This window comes from Corvus hawaiiensis, chromosome 19 (assembly GCF_020740725.1).
Source record: "Corvus hawaiiensis isolate bCorHaw1 chromosome 19, bCorHaw1.pri.cur, whole genome shotgun sequence".
NCBI classification, from domain to species: Eukaryota; Metazoa; Chordata; class Aves; order Passeriformes; family Corvidae; genus Corvus; species Corvus hawaiiensis.
The window spans coordinates 421,637-437,747 of NC_063231.1; the positions used below are offsets into that span (position 1 = coordinate 421,637).

Consider the following 16,111-nt stretch of genomic DNA (forward strand, 5'->3'; position numbering starts at 1 on the left):
GATAATCAGCAGCTCCAGAATACTCTTTCCCACCCCTCATGCACCTCCAGAACCTGTGGAAGTGGGTTCTTCTTGTTAATAGTTAGCAGAGGTAAGACCATCAGCAAAAGGCAGTGTAAGGAGGTGGGTGATGTGCTGGTGCAAACTTCCAGTACCTGAAGGGAGCCCACAAGAAAGATGGACAGACTATTTACAAGAGCATGTAGTGACAGGACAAGGGGGAATGGCTTCAAACTCAAGAGTAGGTTTAGACTAGATATTAAAAAGAAATTTTTGGCCGTGAGGATGGTGAGGCCCTGGCACAGGTTGCCCAGAGAAGCCATAGCTGCCCCATCCCTGGAAGTGTTCAAGGCCAAGTCGGACAGGGCTTGGAGCAACCTGGCCTAGTGGAAGGTGTCCCTGCCCATAGCAAGGGGCTGGAATGCGATGATCTTTCCCTTCCACCCTAAGCCATTCTGATTCCATGAAATGGGGAGCATGGGGTTAATCAGCATTTGAGAAAGATGAATCATTTTACAGGTTTTTTTTGATATTTATAAGGTAGAGTTCATGGTGATGGCAGGAAGTAGCAGCTCTGCCAAACCACACAGCATTCTTCGGGAGAGTACTCCCACTGTGCCACATGCACTCGGAAAGGTCCGGAGCCCGGCTTGGGCAGCAGCTGTAGCACCAGTCTCTCCGTGGTGAGACTACTCCAGAACAACAGTCCCTCCTGCTGCCTCTAGTGCTGCTTTGATCTTCTCTGCTTCCTCCTTGGAGGCGTTCGCCTTGATCTCCTGCGGAAGGGACTCCACCAGCTTCTTTGCCTGCAAGGGACAAAGTACGAGGCTTGTAAACTGGCTTTCACTAACTGGATTATTGGATTTAGAGCCATGATCCTGACCTCTGCTTAAGCCAACCATGGAAACTCACTGACCAGTACAAACCCCAAGACTTACACTTGAACTATGGCACATCCCACCAGAAGGCAGCTAAACCTGACCGCAAGCGACAGCACGTCTGCTGGGAAACCTTTTCCAGCGATTCACTGCTCTTCAATTCCTTCCACCACGTGCGTGGTGCTCCCTGATGTGCACCCTGGCCTGCGTGGGTGTGGGTGCAGGCAGAGCCCATGCGGTGACCTGCTGAGGCAGCGTCCGCCTGGCGCTGGGCTGGCTCTGCTCGGGGCCAATGTTTTGGTTCACATACTTGTACCAGCAGGAGGGGAGGCCAGTACAGGGTTTGGACATAGCTGCACTGGCTAAAACAGAGCCCCAGCACAGACTACTTGACAACACAGTATTTTGACATTTTAGGGACTTTTAAAGCAAAACTACTGGTACTAAGCAGCACTGCAATACTTAAGGCAAGGTGAAAAACTATTGAGCTAATTTAAAGAATTTACTGCAGTGCTACTATAGAGAAGGAAGCGAGCCCAGGAGGACAAGCCCCTGCTGCTCTTACACGCAGCAGCTCTCTGCCACAGCACTGCGGGGCTTTAGCACCCACCGGACTGGTCGCTGTGCTGGCAGAAAGGTTTTGTCCTTTTGATTCCTGCTGGGTTCAATGCCTATATATCTGTGGTGGCAGAAAAATGCTTTTTTTGCTGGGGTTAGAAGGCACAGATATGCGGGCGGTGCTCGGCAGGGCACAAATGCCTTTGCTCACCAGGACAGGATTTGGACAGGAGCCTGTTCAGGCTCACTGCGATGAGGACAGGAAACACAACACAGGTTATTCATTTCTGAACCCTGCTCACCAAGGTGTAACTCCATTCTACAGCAGCCCTGGTCAAGAGAAGCAGCTGTTCCTGGTGTTCAGTGGGAACAAGAGCGGAGCCCAAGCCAAGTGGGACCCATGTAGCAGCAACCATGGGGCAGACGCAGTGTGTTCCCAATCCAGGTGGAGCCCAGGGCTGGTGGTGACAGAGGGTCAGCATCTGCTGAGCAGCTCCCAGTGAGCTTCCTGAGGTGCAGCCAGCCTTGGTTTGGCATGTGCTGATCACGCACCTGTCTCACCGAACAGTTGCTGCCACAGGACTGATGTTTGGGTCCCAGCAGTGCCCAAAGTAATCACTAGCTGTGCTTCCCTCCATTCTATCAGCAACTCTACAGGCAGGGCAGATCTCCCTGCAAACCTCGTTAAAAACACCTCGACTGGATGGCAGTAAAATTTACAATAAAAGTGCTTTGTCTCTACTTTGAACACAGCCTCTGCAGGTAGAACCTCCACAACTTTGTGTTGTGTCTGTGTTTCACCCGAAGTGTCGGGCATGGGTACATCACACCTGAGTTTGCCTGCAACAACTGGCACCTACAAACAGCTCATCCAACAGGTGCCACATGCAAAGCAAAGCTCATTTAGCATCAGCTCCCCAGTTAATTATCTGCTGATTGTGTCCATTACAGAGTTTGGTATTTTCATGTTTGCTTGGGACCGATAATAGATTAACAACTTCCAGAGGAACCACACTGACAGTCAGGTAATTATCCCCGTGGGACAGCCAAACTTGTACCTGTGCCACTGACTTTCTCTGCTGGCTTTGCAATGCAGCAATAAGAATGGGTCAGAAGATTATTTGCAAATACTTCTGCTCCCCTGGGCTACAACTGGAGCAGACACTGCAATGCCCAACGTTGCAGCGGGAATACTGGAAAGTGCTACTGTTGACCCCAAGACATGGAAGGATCACCCTGTGGAGAGGTGCAGCATGTTACATGCTTCAGCAGTAGCAGCTTCATCACCCAGCATGCTGAGCCCACATCCCAGGTCAAGGGCCTGAGCTCAGACACTGCCCAGGGCTGAGGCCCGTATCCTCCCAGGAAAGAAGCAGCATCACCTATAAAATGAAAAGAGCTGGAAGCCTGGATTGCAAGATGTGTGAATTAGAGAAGCTCATTTAACTTCAGAAATACATTGGCCTTGGGAAAGGCAAGCCAAATCCAGCTGTAGTGTGGGATGCTGGTTATTCCCGAGCTCTGCAAGAAAGCTCACAGCAGCTCTCAGGTCTGGAGAAGCTAAGGCGGGCATGGACGTCTCTGAGTCCTTTGCTCTGAGCCTCCTCCTGACAAGGGAAAATGCCAGACAAAGGCACAACCAAATCCTGTTCCCCACGTCGCTGCACTGAGATGCACGCAGGCAGACTGTGCTTCTGAACACACAAATACAGGCTCCTTTTGAACAGAGAGCTGAGGTTGCTGGACCTGGGGGCAACACACCACAGCCTGGGGCAGCACCTCCTCACCTGTACGAGGTTCACTCCTGGCACGAAATTCTTCACCTCCTTGATCAGCTTCACCTTGTCAGTGGCCTTCAGCTCCGTCAGCCGGACAGTAAAATGAGTCTTCTCTTTCTTGAGCGGGACCACCTCCTCCTCCTCCTGGAAGCAGCCGGAGCACGGTGAAGTCCCGCGGCCGAGCCCACCGGCCTCGCCCGCCACCGCGCGTGTGGTCCCTGGGGCCCCGCTCCCGCCCCTCCCGGAGCGCCCGGTACCTGCGGAGCCGCCTGGGCGGGCAGGAGGGAGGCGGCGGCCGCCGCGGGCATCACCCCCACGTCCGGGATCTTCAGCGTCTCCTGCGGGAAGAGCAGCGGCACCAGCGGCCGGTCAGGCGGCGCACGCGGCCGGGCCGGGACGAGCCGGGATGAGCCGGGTCAGGCCGGGCCGCCCCCGCACCCACCTTGAGCAGCGCGTTGAGATCGGCCACCTCCAGCAGCGTCAGCCCCGCGATGTCCCGCACCAGCTGCCGCACCTTGGGCGAGTACTCCTTGGCGGCCGTGTCCAGCGGCGCCCCGGCCAGCGCCTCCGAGCGCCGCGCGGGGCTGGTGCCGAGTGCCCGCAGCCCGGCGGGGGGCCCGCGGAGCACGGGGCACGGCGGCAGCAGCGGCGGCAGCAGCGGCGGCGGCAGCAGCGGCGGCAGCAGCGCCCGGCGGGCGGCGGGCAGCGCGGCGGGCAGCATGGCGGCCCCAGGACACCGAACGCTCCGCCCCGGCCTCCCGGCGGGCCCCGCGCCGCCGCTCGGGCCGGGGTGGGCGGCGCCCGGTACCGATAGAGAGCCAATAGTGATAGAGGTAGGGCAAACCGATCTGCAGTGGGAGTTGTAGGCAAAATCGGGCAGAATAGAAAAGCGAGATCGATCATAATAAATCCATTACTATTTATAATTATCAGTTCTAAAAAAGAGTAGAAAAAATTTCATTTACGAAGGAACAGAAATTACTTCCTCTCCAGAATGCTTGGAAGGAGAATTGGTTATATTTCTACACTGTACACCATGGTTAATGGTAAAATTGAAGCATGAGTGCAACCTAAAACAAACAAAAACAAAGTCTGAAATCCTTGTCATTTTACCTTTTTGACTTTCACTAATTGCAGTAATTCACTCTAAGGCTCCATAAAGCTTAATAATTTAGGACTATGCATCTACAGCATAGAAACATTCTAGACTCTGTAGAGAGGAAACTTATGTGGCCAAAACTGAAATGGAGCTGAAGCTGGCCGGTACTGCGAGGGCAAGTACGAAGGGATCCGCACCCTGGAGCTGCCGCCACCCCTTGGCAGCCACAGGCGCCGGCCGCTGGCGGGATGCCCGCCCCCGCCCAGCACACGAGGCCGCACTTCGTTCCAACGCTTTATTGTCACCGGTAGCGCTCGGTCTCCCCTGCGAGGGGCGGGGACGGGGACAGGCCCGGCCCAACGAAGGGCCCCGGGCCCGTGAGGGCGCTGCGGGGAGCGGGGCTCAGCAGGGATGGGTCAGAGCTGGCGCCGGGGACCGGGCAGGGCTGGAGCGCTGCACCCTTGGGGCCTGAGCCACAAGCCCCCGGGCAACGACAGGGACAGGCCGAGCTCTCACCTGGCCCCAGGGGCCACCAGCTGCGGGTGAGTGGGTGAGCCGGGGGGCTGCTACCCCAGGCTGCAGGGCAGGCTGCAGGGCAGGGGGGGCTGCACCCCTGCCCCTTGGTCCCCAAAGCCGGTAGTAGGAGCCTATGGCCCCGCTGCCCCTGGGACATGGGGCCGGGGGACAGGACGAGTAGTCGAAGTACAGAGTGATTTCGGATGAAGAGTAGTGTTACACTGGACCCACAGGACCCCCGAGACCCCTGTGCCCTGTGGCCACAATCAGTCAAACGAGATGAGCTGGGCCTCTCCGCTGCCTGGGGGCTGTTGCCCGGGGGCAGGTGCTGGTGGGGGCTGCTGCTGGGGGGGCCCCCCAGCTGGGGCCACCTGGAACAGAGGAAACAGCTTCGTTAGCACAGATGCCCCACTGGGTCCTGACACCCTGGGCTGGTAGCACTCACCTGTTGGTAGAGAGGCTGCTGCCCAGGCAGGTAGGACTGCTGGGCTGGCAGGCTGCTCAGAGCTGTATCCTGGCCTGGCAGGGCAGACATGAGACCCTATGGGAACAAGGGAGTGGGTGTCAGAGGGGCTGGGGTACATGCAGTACCCACAGGGCAGTGGCGGCAGTACCCACAGGGCAGTGGTGACAGCCCCCAGCCTCCACCAGACCTCCCTGAGGATGGCTCCATGGGCTGGAGCCCACTCATGGCTTGTCCCCCCATGCCCAAGCAGGGAGCGCTCACCTGCATGCTGTAGGGCTGGTAGCCCATGGAGACAGACTGGCTGCCCATGTAGCCCATGGTGCCCGACTGGGGTGCCTGGGAGATGGCTGGGATGCTCTGCGACTGTGAGGCTGCAGTCTGTGGGGAGAGGCTGGTGAGAGGTGGCACAGGCAGCAATGGCTCACATCTCCAAACAAGGCCCTTGTGCCCAGAACTGGATCTGACTCCAGCCCACTTCCACAGCAAGAGCAGCAGATCTGGAGATCTGGAACCAACCAGCCCCTCCTCCCTCCTGCTCAGAGATCCCATTGCCGAGTTGGGGTACATTGCCCAGCCCCACAGAACACCCCAGGCCTTGTCCCAGTTGGCTGCAGGCTGCGCTGCCTCACTTGCCTGGTAGCCCTGTGTGGGTGTGGGCTGGTAGGATGAATATGCAGGAGTAGTGGTGGGCACCGCCGGCCCCTGCTGAGGCCCCTGCCCACCGCTGGCGCCTGGCTGGTACATGTAGGCATTCACCATGCTGGGATCTGGGTGGAGAGAGCAGAGGTTGGAGCAACTGCCTTGGGCTCACCCCTACCCCCACAGGCTGAGCTGCCCAACGTACCAGTCCCGGTGACGGGCATGGCCGTGTAGGGCCCAGTTCCCCCTTGTGCAGCCTGGTTCATGTACACGCTGTGCATGGGAGAGCCCTCCACGGAGCCAGCTGGGCTGAAGGTGCCAGGGAAGCTGGTGGGCCCAGAGGGCTGGTAGATCACCCCACTGGCTGCGGGCATGGCCTGGAGCTGGTGGGAGGAGGAAAGCCAGTTTAAGGCCACAGTTCCTGGAACCTGACAGGGGGGTGCCTACCCCAGCAGCTGTACCTGGGCATAAGGCAGTGAGAAAGCTGGCATCTGGGCTCTCATCTGGATGGTCTGCTTCTGCTGCTCCAGGCGCAGCTGCCTCTCCTTCTCCTGCTCCTGCAGTCGCTGGATGGCCAACTGACGCTGCATCTCCAGGTACTCCTGTGGGAACAGGGCTGTGGTGGCTGGGAGCCATACCACCACACAACCCCTCCTTCCAGGGAAGCCATCCCTGCCAGCCCTGAGCTGGGCCACGGTGCAGGCAGGCCTGGAACACCCTGGACATGCTTCCCTGCCTCACCTGCTTCTTCTGCCTCATGATCTCCAGCTTCTGTGCCAGCTGGATCTGGCGCTGCCGCTCCGCCTCCTCCGCTGCACGGCGCAGCTTCTCCTGGTGCTCCTCCCGCAGCGCGTTCAGAGCCCCACGCGCATCCCGGATCTGGGCCAGTTTGTCCTGCAGGCCTTCATAGTACACTGGGGAGGGAAGGGACAGCCTCAGGAACATGGGGACAGAGCACTCAGACTGTCTCTGCACTCCACACTAGCTTCTCTCCAGTGAGACTGTGTCATGGGAATGCTGAACCCTGACACGGTGGAAGCCCTGGCTGCTGCCCACCCACGCCCAGGGCCAGCAGCTCCCCCAGCTCCCACGCACGCCTGCGCTCGTCCAGCTGGTTGAGCAGCTCCAGCAGCTGCGGGTGCATGTTGTTGATGGACTGGAAGAGGGACAACACGGCAGAGTCGTTGGTGATGCTGCGGCCTCGCATGTGGTTGCTCTTCATGCGGTTGACAAACGTGGTGACCGCGTTCTGCAGTGCCTTCAGGAACTGCTCGTGGTTCTCCTCGGACTCACCGTTCTGGTACTGCTGCTGGAAGGAAGGATGGGGCAGCCTTGTCAGCTGGGACCTCCCAGTGCCAAGAGACAGCAGCCAGCTTGCAGAGCCAAAGAGTAGGGTGCTTCTTGCCCCTCGGTAGGTGCCAGACCCAGGCCCGGGTGCCCTCTTACCTCAACCACCCCAAGAGGGGCAGGGTGGGCTTCCCCAGGCTGCACAGCTGGCTCCGTCAGGGACAGGGGTGCTGACGGCGTGGGGCTTTTGCGAACCTCCTCCTGTTTCTTCTCCCAGTAGTTACGGTTCAGGTACCGAGCCAGCTGCCAGGAAGAGAAGGAAGATGAGCATCACTGACTTGCAGCAGCAAGCCTGTGCTGCAGACTAGCAGAACCAGGATTCTTACCTCTGGGTCAATGTCCTCGGCCAAGGGAGCAGAGGAATTCTGGAAAGAGACAAACGGAGAAATGCAGTTCAGCAAAATCAGAGATCCCCAGGTCCCACACAGATGTTCAGCTCGGACCTGGCCATGTATGACCACCAGTGCTGAGCAACAGTGAGAGCCTCAAAGGGGACACAAGCTGGGAGGCAGTGGAGGCAAGTAAGTGCCAGCTGAGAACACATCTTCTTGCTCAAAACACAGTGAATGAGCAAGGGGTTGAATGGAGCAAATATTTTCCCTCAGAATGGGGATTAAATTGGACACAAGCAGGGCAGACTCGGGCTCAGGAAGTGGCCTGTGTCCAGCCACTTCATGTACAGGAGCTGCCACGGACATACCACAGGCGGGGAGTAGAGCGTGCTGGCTGGGGGAGCCGATGATGTGACAGGAGTGGGCTCAGCCTTAGGGTACATGGAGTAGGTTGTTTTCTGCCTCTGCAAAAGAGAAAATTGCCAACTCAGATAGAGTCCAGGCTTCTCCAAACCAACCACAACACAGCCTGTGCCTGGCTCTGCTTTCACCCTCTCATTCCACAGGCTTTGAGCCTCGCTCACATCAGGACATGTCCAGAGATCTCTTATGGCCCAGCATAGCTGGGCCGAAGAGCAACAACCCCTCTCAGATCCCAGCAGGGAACAAACCATTCTCTCCTTCTCCTCAGCCTCTGACTGAGACAAGGCAATAGCCAGCTGGAGTTCCTCTTCCTCTTGCAGAGCTGTCTCATCGCGCTTTGGAGGCAGCTGGAAGTGGAAAGACGAGGAGGTGGTCAGTAATGGAATAAACAAACAGGTCGGGATCACCAGATCACCTATGGGGCAGCCACTCACCTGGGACTGCTGAGAGAGGGGGCTGGTCAGGTACTCAGGGGGCAGTTCAGAGGTGGCAGCAGCTTTACCCTCAGTTTTCCTGTAGTGACAGGTAACAGTATGGACTGAATGCTCCTTCCTCTGCACCAGAGCCCAGTTCTGCACAATGTTCCAGTGGCAAACCCCACTCCCAGGAAGGAAGAGGGCCCAGCCCAGCCTGCACAGCCTGGGGAGCCCTCGTTGTGCTCTGCAAGGAGCTAGCTCCACACCATGCTTCCTCCCTCACGGTCCCACCTGTCACAGGCAAAGAAACCCACCACGAAGGGTACTGACTTGTTGAGATGCTCATAGCAGGGCTCACAGACTCTCACTTCCTTCTCAATCCCGAACTTGGGGATGGTGGAATATTTGGAGGAGCATTTCCCACAGAAGATCTGCCCGCAGGCCCGGCAGTGGTGCTGTGAAGGACGAGAGACATGAGTGTGGTGGCAAGACATTCCTTCTCCTTTAGCCAACATCACTCAGACACTCCTGGCATTTCCCTGCCAGCAGCCAGGAAACATGGTCTGTCCCCAACACACTTCCACACAGCAAGTCCTGCAGGGAGTTCTGCAAGTCCCAAGGGCTGTGTAGAGCAGGGAACCCAGAGGAGCAGGAGCAGCACCCACCTTCCGCGTCACAACGCCAAACTGCACTCGGCACCTGTGACACTCCTCTGCATCCACCCAGTCTGGAGCCTGTCAGGGTCAAGGGAAATTGCATAAGGAGGGAGGAGTGTGTCTGCACTGAGCCTTTCAGGAGCTCTGATGGCTAACAAGGCTCTCATGCCTCACGAGGGAGACTGGAGGCATTTGCAGCTCCACAGGAAATATTAATCCCCAGAAGTTATCTCATGTTCCTTAGAGATTGTGATGCTTTCCCAGTCAGTACAAGATTTGCTAGGAAAGCATCTGCACAGCAATCACTTCAGCAGTGCCCTGCTGCCACGTCCAGCCTGCCAAGCTGCTGTAGGGCCAGTGAGCAGGAGGAATGATGGGTCTGACTCCCTGTCCTGGTCAGTTCTCCCAGCAAGGCCTCCAATCCACACAAAACGGAGGAATGCAAGACCTGCAGGTTTGGCAGGAAGGGGATGGGGAAACAGGTCTGTCCCACAGTGCCAGCTGCTCCCCCCCACCACAGAGCTCACCCTCTCGGCAGCGAACATGGCGTCGCTCTCCTTGAACTCCGGGAAGACGTGACCTGCAGGAGAGGAAACGGAGTCCCGTTGTGAGAGGAGTCCTCTGGCACAGGGAGGCCACGGTGCCTGCAAGCTCATGCTACGGGTGCGAGGTCAGCACCACCTCTTGTCTTGACCAGTACCTCCCTCTGACACACCAGCAGGCACCCCTCAGCCATGGTGTGTCAGAGAGAGGTACTGGTCAAGGGCCAATTGTTTCCCTTACACTGCCACAAGGGACATCACAGGCCTCTGGATAAGGCTTATTATTTCTCAGTACATTGAACTGAGGGGGATAAAAAGCCCACTGGATGGGCAGGCAAGGCTATGAGTCTCAGTCCTTGAAGGGCCAGAGTTTGGCAGCACCAGCTCAGGATGGGGGACTGACCCTCCAAGCTTCTGCCACTGCCTGCAGAGTTTCTGGTGCACAGCAGGAAGCAGAGGCAGCAGCGTGTCCCTGCCCTTGCTGTCCTGGGACAGAAGGGAAAATGTCACACTAACACTGTCAGAAAGTGGGAGCGTGGACCCATCCTGGGAGCAGGAACAAAAGCCTGTGAGGAAGGAACTGCCCCACAGCAAATCCCTTCCCAGAGGACACGATGACTTGCTGCCAGTCTCCCCAAGAAAAGTTGCAGTTCCTGCTTTTCAGGTCTTCCTGCCAGCCCTGAGGCGCTGGGTATGCTGGAGGCCCACAGCAAGGCAGCCCTGGTCCTGGGACCACGGGACTGTCCCATCTCTGCAGCGGGATTTAGTCACCCTGAGGGGTTCATTGGGTATTGGGAACCAAGGAAGAGCTCAGTGCTGCAAGTCCGGATTTTGCTCGCATCAGGCAGGGAACTGCCAAGGCTCCTGCAGAGCAGAGCTGCTTCATCAGGTGTCCCCTCACCTGTGACAACAGTCCTCACCTTCAACCTTCATTATCTGATAGGTGTCCTGCACCACCTTGTACTTGGGCTCATTGCGGAAGGCATGAGCCCAGGCCTGGATGAGGTATAGGATCTTACTGCGGACACTTGTCTCCACTTGCCTCTGCACAGGAAGGAGGAGAAAAAAACATCTGAGAAAATGCCTCTGAAACCCAAAGGATGGTGTGAACCCCCTGAAGAGAAGCCAGAAATACCACTCAGGAAAGACAGACTTTAGAGTACTCAGGAGAGGTAAGAGCTGTCAGAAATCTGCAGTAAGGACAATGCACAGCACAGAGGACAGACCCCTTCAGCAGCCCCCTCCAGCACAAACAACAAAACGTCCTTCAAAGCAGCACAGACCAACTGAACAGAGCTGTGGCCTTGATGCTTAGAGCAAATGCCCAGTGGCTCTGGGGCCTGCCCAGCAGCTCTGTCCACCCCCACACAAGAGCTGCCCACCCCACACTCAGAACACCATGGGACCCCCAGCTGCCCAGTACAGCACAGCCCGCCTTGCCTGCCCACTGACAGTGGTGGGGGGTGCCTGGAGGGTGCCAGCACCTCCAGTTCAGGAGTACTCAAAGCCATCTCAGGATGTGACACAGCGAGGACAGCTGGGACAGCTGCCCTTTGGAGGCAGGGGCAACTGCATCACACTTCAAGGAACTGGAGAAAAGTTGGCAAGCCTGTTCTGACCTCAGCCAGCCTCGGAGCCTCTATGTCGTCAGCTGACCAAGTGATCACATCCACATGACTGGCTGTTCCAGAAATCCCCAGGAAGCATAGGAGCACTGTCAAGCTCTGATTTTAGCCAAGACCTTGGCCCACACAGCATCACTTACTGACAATTCCTGGAACTCCAACTTCTAGAACAATTGGCAAAATCCTGCATTCCATATATGTCACAGCCCTGAACCTCATCAGAACGTGGACTGTTTTATCAGCATCAGGTGTTCACAAGCAGCAAAGTTCCAAGTGTGGGAGGAGAATGGGGCAGTTGTGAAACTCCTGAGGCAGGCAAGGACTGAGAAAACCACAAAATCCCTGGATCTGATCCGATGTCCTCAGCCCTCGGAGCAGCTATGCTACCACACCTAGGTGTCATGCTATGGCAGTGTTCCTGCCTCAGGAGAAGATCCTGCATGGAGACTGAGTCAGCCCTAGCAGGAAGGTGGCAGGAGAGACACCCTGCTCGGTGTGCAAGGTGACAGGACTCACACAGCTCATCCTCCAAGGATCTGGGTCACCTGTTTGTTTATTTCTGGTGGAAGACAGCAGCTGTAAGGAAGGAACAGTATGATGCTAACAAGCTCTTGTCTGGGCATTGCTGTTCTGAGTTGGGAGCTGGAGACAGTTCTCATTTCCACTTCACTCATAGAATTCCCCAGTCCAAGGACACATGAAGCTCCAGCAGGTATCAGACTGGTGATAGCTTGTAACAACAACCTGTCAGTGCCAGCAGCCATGGTCACATCCTGCAGAGCTCCTGAACAACTTGACATGCCAATGAAATGGCCGTGACACAGAGGAAGCTCCAGTTGGTTTCTCCTTTGTTGCTTTACCTGCCTATGTGTCTCACATTGTTCCACAAGAGGGAATTCACCTCGCCACTGCCCAGGTCCTTGGTACAGGAGCCAGGCTATCACCCGGTTTCCTTTGCTGTCCCAACTCAAGTGTTGTATCCAGGAGCCTTTACCATGGAATGGCCCAGGCCTCTGCAGCACTTTCCTGCCATTTCACAGTACAGACAAACCTCTGCTCCCACCACATTTCCTCTTCTCAGAAGCCCTCCTTCACTGTCTACATCCACCCCTTCACACCACATGACAGTTTGCTCTTTTCTAAAGCGCATTTCCAGTTTCCCTTCTGCTCCTTACCCAAAGGGAATACAAGAGACGACACACACATTTCTTCCTGCTGCTGCTGCTTTTCCACAGGAAAAAAAAAAAAAAAAAGATAGTAAAATAAACCTATTTACCTTGAGTATTTCCTTCAGCTCCTCCATGGTCTGTTTATTGGCCACCTCGTCATGGACTGTTTGGCCACAGTTTTTAACCACCGACTCCATGACCTGCAAGGGCCAAGGCAACATCAGCCCACAGCTTCCTGCCTCCCCTGCAACTTGTGGAGGTCCCAGTACACATTACAGGCTGAACATGGGGCACTACTTAAGCAATGAGGTGTGTTGGGGCCATGTCAATCCACTCCCTGCACTGTGAGCCAGCTGTCCTTCACCTCCATGCGGGGCTGGGGGACTCTGCTCTGTGGAAACCAACCCCAGGGACAGCAGCCCCAGTCTCAGCTTTGCCTGTTCCAAAGCCGAGGTGGAACTAAAGCATGAAGGCCCTGGGCTGATCATCCCAAAACCTCTGTGCCAGAGTCAGGAAGAGGCTGGCTCCATGCTGTGCTGCAGTAACCTGTGCAGTCTGAAGGCAGGTAGTAAGAAGCCCCTGCAGTGCTCCCAGCCAGGTGCCGTTACCTCCAGCGCGTACAGGGCCACGTGGGGATTCTTGTCATTCACTTTTTTCTTGATGGCATTGACGGCATATTTCGCTCTGGGGAGGGGAAGAGGAGATATGTTCTCAGGGGATCAAGGATCTGAGGGGAGATCCCACCTGCTGCTGACAACCCACCAATCCCCACCCTGACATGAGGGCTCAGTTAACTCAGAGGTACATGATTCACTGAGTAAAACTGGGAAGGAATCAGCACATTCAAGCTTGAGTTTCAGGCCAGGGGTAATCGGCAGCTCCCAGGGTCCGGGAAGCACACCAGCACATCAGGATGTGCTCTACAGCCCCTCTGATGCTCTTACAGAAGCGTATAATGAGACATGTGCTACCACGGGCTGCCAGGTCCGAGACCCTCGAAGGGTCTCCTTCCTTGTGCAGGCAGGCAGGAGAGCTGTGCCCACAGCACGTCCGAAAGCCCAGGAGCACTCACTGGGTGTCTCCCTGACGGATCATGTCGCAGATCTGCAGGATGGATTCCCAGTCTGTCTCCAGCAGGAGCTGGCTCGTGGCCTTATCTGCAATGAACAAACCCATCAGGCCGCCGTGAGCCGCGCTGCTCCCCCCGCTGCTCCCCGCGGCTCCGCTCCGCCACCGACGCGTCCCTGGGAGCGCTCGGGGCGTGGCGCTGCCCCGAGGCTCGGGGATAAACCCCCGATTTCACCCAGAAAGCACCAACCCTCCCACTTCAGACACCCCGGGGCGCTCGGTAACCTCGGCCCCGCCGCTGCCGCTCCTCCCGGGCGGCACTGGGCTGCGGCACCGTGACCCAACCCGGCCCAGCCAGTGCCGTGCTCTGGGCCCGCCTGCTCCCGGGGCCGAGCGCTGCGGACCTCGACCCGGCCGAGCGGTGCGCCCCGACCCGGTTCCCGTCCCGCCCGCCGAGGGAGCCGCGTCGGTACCGAGGAGCCGCTCGAAGGTGCCGCCGCCGCGCCCCATGGTGTCCGCCCGCCACCGGCCCGGCCCGCTCGCTCCGGCCCGGTCCGGCCCCCGCCCCGCCGCGGCCCTTCCGCTTCCGGCTTCCGCCGGGGCGGTGCCGTTTCCGCGGGGCGGCTCCGCGATGGCCGCGGGGCGCTCCCCGCCCACGTTCCTGCTGTTGGGGGCGGCGGGCGGCGGGAAGAGCCTCCTGGTGCGGCGGCTGCGCCATATCCGTAGGGCACGGGGGCACCGGGGAGGCGGGGAGGGACGGACCAGCGAGGGGCGGGCCGGGTCCCCGTCCCGTTCCTGGAGCCGCCGTGTCCTTAACGCGAGGCACAGTTGAGCGCCGAGGAGCCCGCGGAGCTGGGCGAGCCCCCGGCCACGCTGCCCACGGTAGGTGGGGCCCGGCGGGGCCGAGGGGCACCGGGACGGCCGAGGGGCTCCGGGGCACGGCCGCACCCAGCCGGGCGCCTGTCCCGCAGGTGGGCACCAACCTGACGGACCTGCGGCTGCCGCGGAAGGTGACGGTGCGGGAGCTGGGCGGCTGCTTGGGCCCCATCTGGCCCAGCTACTACAGCGAGTGCAGCGCTCTCCTGGTGAGCAGCACTGGGAACCCGTCCCGGGGCCACCGTCCCGAGGGATGAACGCGGACGCGGGGAGAGGGCCTTCCGGGGCTGGGGTCGGTCGGTCCCCTCGGTTTCGCCTCGTGGTGGGATTTCCCTCCTCCGCGTCTGCTCTGGCCCAGCCCGGCCCGGGGTTGCTCTCGGCACACCCGCACCCCGCTTTGCCTTCTTCCCTCCAGTTCGTGGTGGATGCCTCCAACCCCACCCAGGTCTCCTCGTCCTGCATCCAGCTGCTCTCTGTCCTTTCTGCAGCGCCACTCGCCTCTGTGCCCGTCCTGGTCCTCTTCAACAAGATGTGAGGAAGAGGGTTACCCGGAGGGTGGGGGTGCCAGGGAGCAGCAGCTGTGCTTTGCTGCACTTCCCAGGCTGGAGACCCCTGAGCCAGGGCTGGGCCGGGCAGGGGAGCCATCGTGGTTGGCTGATGCAGCCCCCCCTCTCCCCATTGCAGTGATCTGCCCTGCTACATGTCGCTGGTGGAGATGAAGTCACTGTTCCGCATGGAGGACATCGTGTCCTGTGCTACACAGCCCATCACGATGCTGGAGACCAGTGCCCGCGATGGCACCGGCCTGGCCGATGTCCTGCAGTGGCTTCGGACCGCTCTCAAAGACCCCTCCTGACCCCAGCCCTGCCAGGTGGCAGCCCAGGACTGCTGTCACGGAAGGAGGTGGCGAAGGAGCAGCTGCCCTGCCTGGGGCTGGGAGCAGAGCCCAGGACAGTGCCTTGGGCTGTTGATGGACTGGATCCCTGTGGGACTTCACAGTAAAACTCCCACCAAACTGTCTAGACTGGTGGCTGCCCTGTGCTCAGGGGGAAAACCTGGGCTTTTGGGGAAGGGACAAGCAGAGGCCAGATTGTGCTGGCACTTCTGGGCACAGGAGAGGCTCCTGCAGTGGGGCTGGAGGCTGCAGCAGCACCTGAGCTGAGCTAAGCACGGCAGGGGTGGGTAAGACTCCCTGGGTTTAAGACTGAGTGCATGTGGGCCTCATGCCAGCCCAGGCACAGTGGGGTGACCTGGGGGAAGGTGTGGGGGTGAGCTGGGGGAAGGTGCGGAAGGACTAGGTGACCTGGGTGGGTGTCAGGAGCTAGGCCAAGGCCAGTGACTGGGGTGCTTCAGTCAGGGATGTCTCACAAGCTGTAGCAAGTGCCAGCCCACAGCTGCTCTCCAGCGCTCACTTGGGCTCAGGCAATCTCAGAATGGGTGAAATTGGAAGAAGGGACCACAGTGGTTCATCTGGTCCAGTCTCTCTAGTCAAGCCGGGTCATCCCAGAGGACATGACACAGGATTGCATCCAGACAGTTCTGGACTATCTCCAGTGAGGAAGATACCACACCCTCTGTGGGCAATTTGTTCCAGTCTGCAGTCACCCACACAGGGAAGTTCTTTCTAATAGAACATTATAGAATGTGCTAAGTTGGAGGGGACCCATCAGGATCATATTCAGGTGGAACTTCTGTGCATCAGTTTGCCTGTTGCTCTTTGCCC

At 58.3% G+C, this 16,111-nt stretch overlaps 3 protein-coding genes across 4 annotated transcripts; 1 reads left to right on the forward strand and 2 right to left on the reverse strand.

The window, feature by feature from the left end:
• Positions 1–508: 508 nt before the first annotated feature.
• On the reverse strand, positions 509–3,950 carry MRPL12 (mitochondrial ribosomal protein L12). Its single transcript, XM_048323701.1, has 4 exons — positions 3,657–3,950; positions 3,472–3,552; positions 3,224–3,358; positions 509–806 (listed from the first exon to the last, which is right to left on the reverse strand). Exons 1-4 carry the CDS (start codon positions 3,933–3,935, stop codon positions 690–692), a joined length of 612 nt encoding a protein of 203 aa, XP_048179658.1. The 5' UTR covers positions 3,936–3,950; the 3' UTR covers positions 509–689.
• Positions 3,951–4,594: 644 nt separating this feature from the next.
• Positions 4,595–14,093, reverse strand: HGS (hepatocyte growth factor-regulated tyrosine kinase substrate). 2 transcript variants are annotated; one of them, XM_048323700.1, is made up of 21 exons: positions 13,986–14,093; positions 13,517–13,601; positions 13,053–13,128; positions 12,552–12,644; positions 10,571–10,694; positions 9,636–9,688; positions 9,118–9,186; positions 8,783–8,907; positions 8,471–8,549; positions 8,285–8,383; positions 7,982–8,077; positions 7,608–7,646; positions 7,381–7,524; positions 7,030–7,240; positions 6,676–6,848; positions 6,396–6,536; positions 6,140–6,317; positions 5,929–6,062; positions 5,557–5,673; positions 5,275–5,370; positions 4,595–5,200 (listed from the first exon to the last, which is right to left on the reverse strand). In XM_048323700.1, exons 1-21 carry the CDS (start codon positions 14,020–14,022, stop codon positions 5,096–5,098), a joined length of 2,274 nt encoding a protein of 757 aa, XP_048179657.1. In that variant the 5' UTR covers positions 14,023–14,093; the 3' UTR covers positions 4,595–5,095. The 2 variants fall into 2 exon arrangements, with proteins under 2 accessions (XP_048179657.1, XP_048179656.1); XM_048323699.1 differs by having other exon boundaries at positions 7,030–7,243.
• A 14-nt stretch (positions 14,094–14,107) lies between these two features.
• Positions 14,108–15,408, forward strand: ARL16 (ADP ribosylation factor like GTPase 16). Its single transcript, XM_048323702.1, has 5 exons — positions 14,108–14,228; positions 14,339–14,394; positions 14,484–14,597; positions 14,804–14,919; positions 15,073–15,408. The coding sequence occupies exons 1-5, from the start codon at positions 14,144–14,146 to the stop codon at positions 15,242–15,244; spliced, it is 543 nt and encodes a 180-aa protein (XP_048179659.1). The 5' UTR covers positions 14,108–14,143; the 3' UTR covers positions 15,245–15,408.
• Positions 15,409–16,111: the final 703 nt, after the last annotated feature.

Coding starts and splice junctions, on each gene's coding strand:
- HGS (XM_048323699.1), bottom strand. CDS start 14,022: ATGGGGCGCGGCGGCGGCACCTTCGAGCGGCTCCTCG. Junction 7,244..7,380: donor CCCCTCTTGGGGTGGTTGAG/GTAAGAGGGCAC, acceptor CCTTCCTTCCAG/CAGCAGTACCAGAACGGTGA. Junction 6,849..7,029: donor CCAGCTGGACGAGCGCAGGC/GTGCGTGGGAGC, acceptor TTCCCTCCCCAG/TGTACTATGAAGGCCTGCAG.
- MRPL12 (XM_048323701.1), bottom strand. CDS start 3,935: ATGCTGCCCGCCGCGCTGCCCGCCGCCCGCCGGGCGCTGCTGCCGCCG. Junction 3,553..3,656: donor ATCTCAACGCGCTGCTCAAG/GTGGGTGCGGGG, acceptor CTCTTCCCGCAG/GAGACGCTGAAGATCCCGGA. Junction 807..3,223: donor CAGGAGTGAACCTCGTACAG/GTGAGGAGGTGC, acceptor TGTCCCTTGCAG/GCAAAGAAGCTGGTGGAGTC.
- ARL16 (XM_048323702.1), top strand. CDS start 14,144: ATGGCCGCGGGGCGCTCCCCGCCCACGTTCCTGCTGTTGGGGGCGGCG. Junction 14,395..14,483: donor CCCCGGCCACGCTGCCCACG/GTAGGTGGGGCC, acceptor CCTGTCCCGCAG/GTGGGCACCAACCTGACGGA. Junction 14,598..14,803: donor GCGAGTGCAGCGCTCTCCTG/GTGAGCAGCACT, acceptor TCTTCCCTCCAG/TTCGTGGTGGATGCCTCCAA.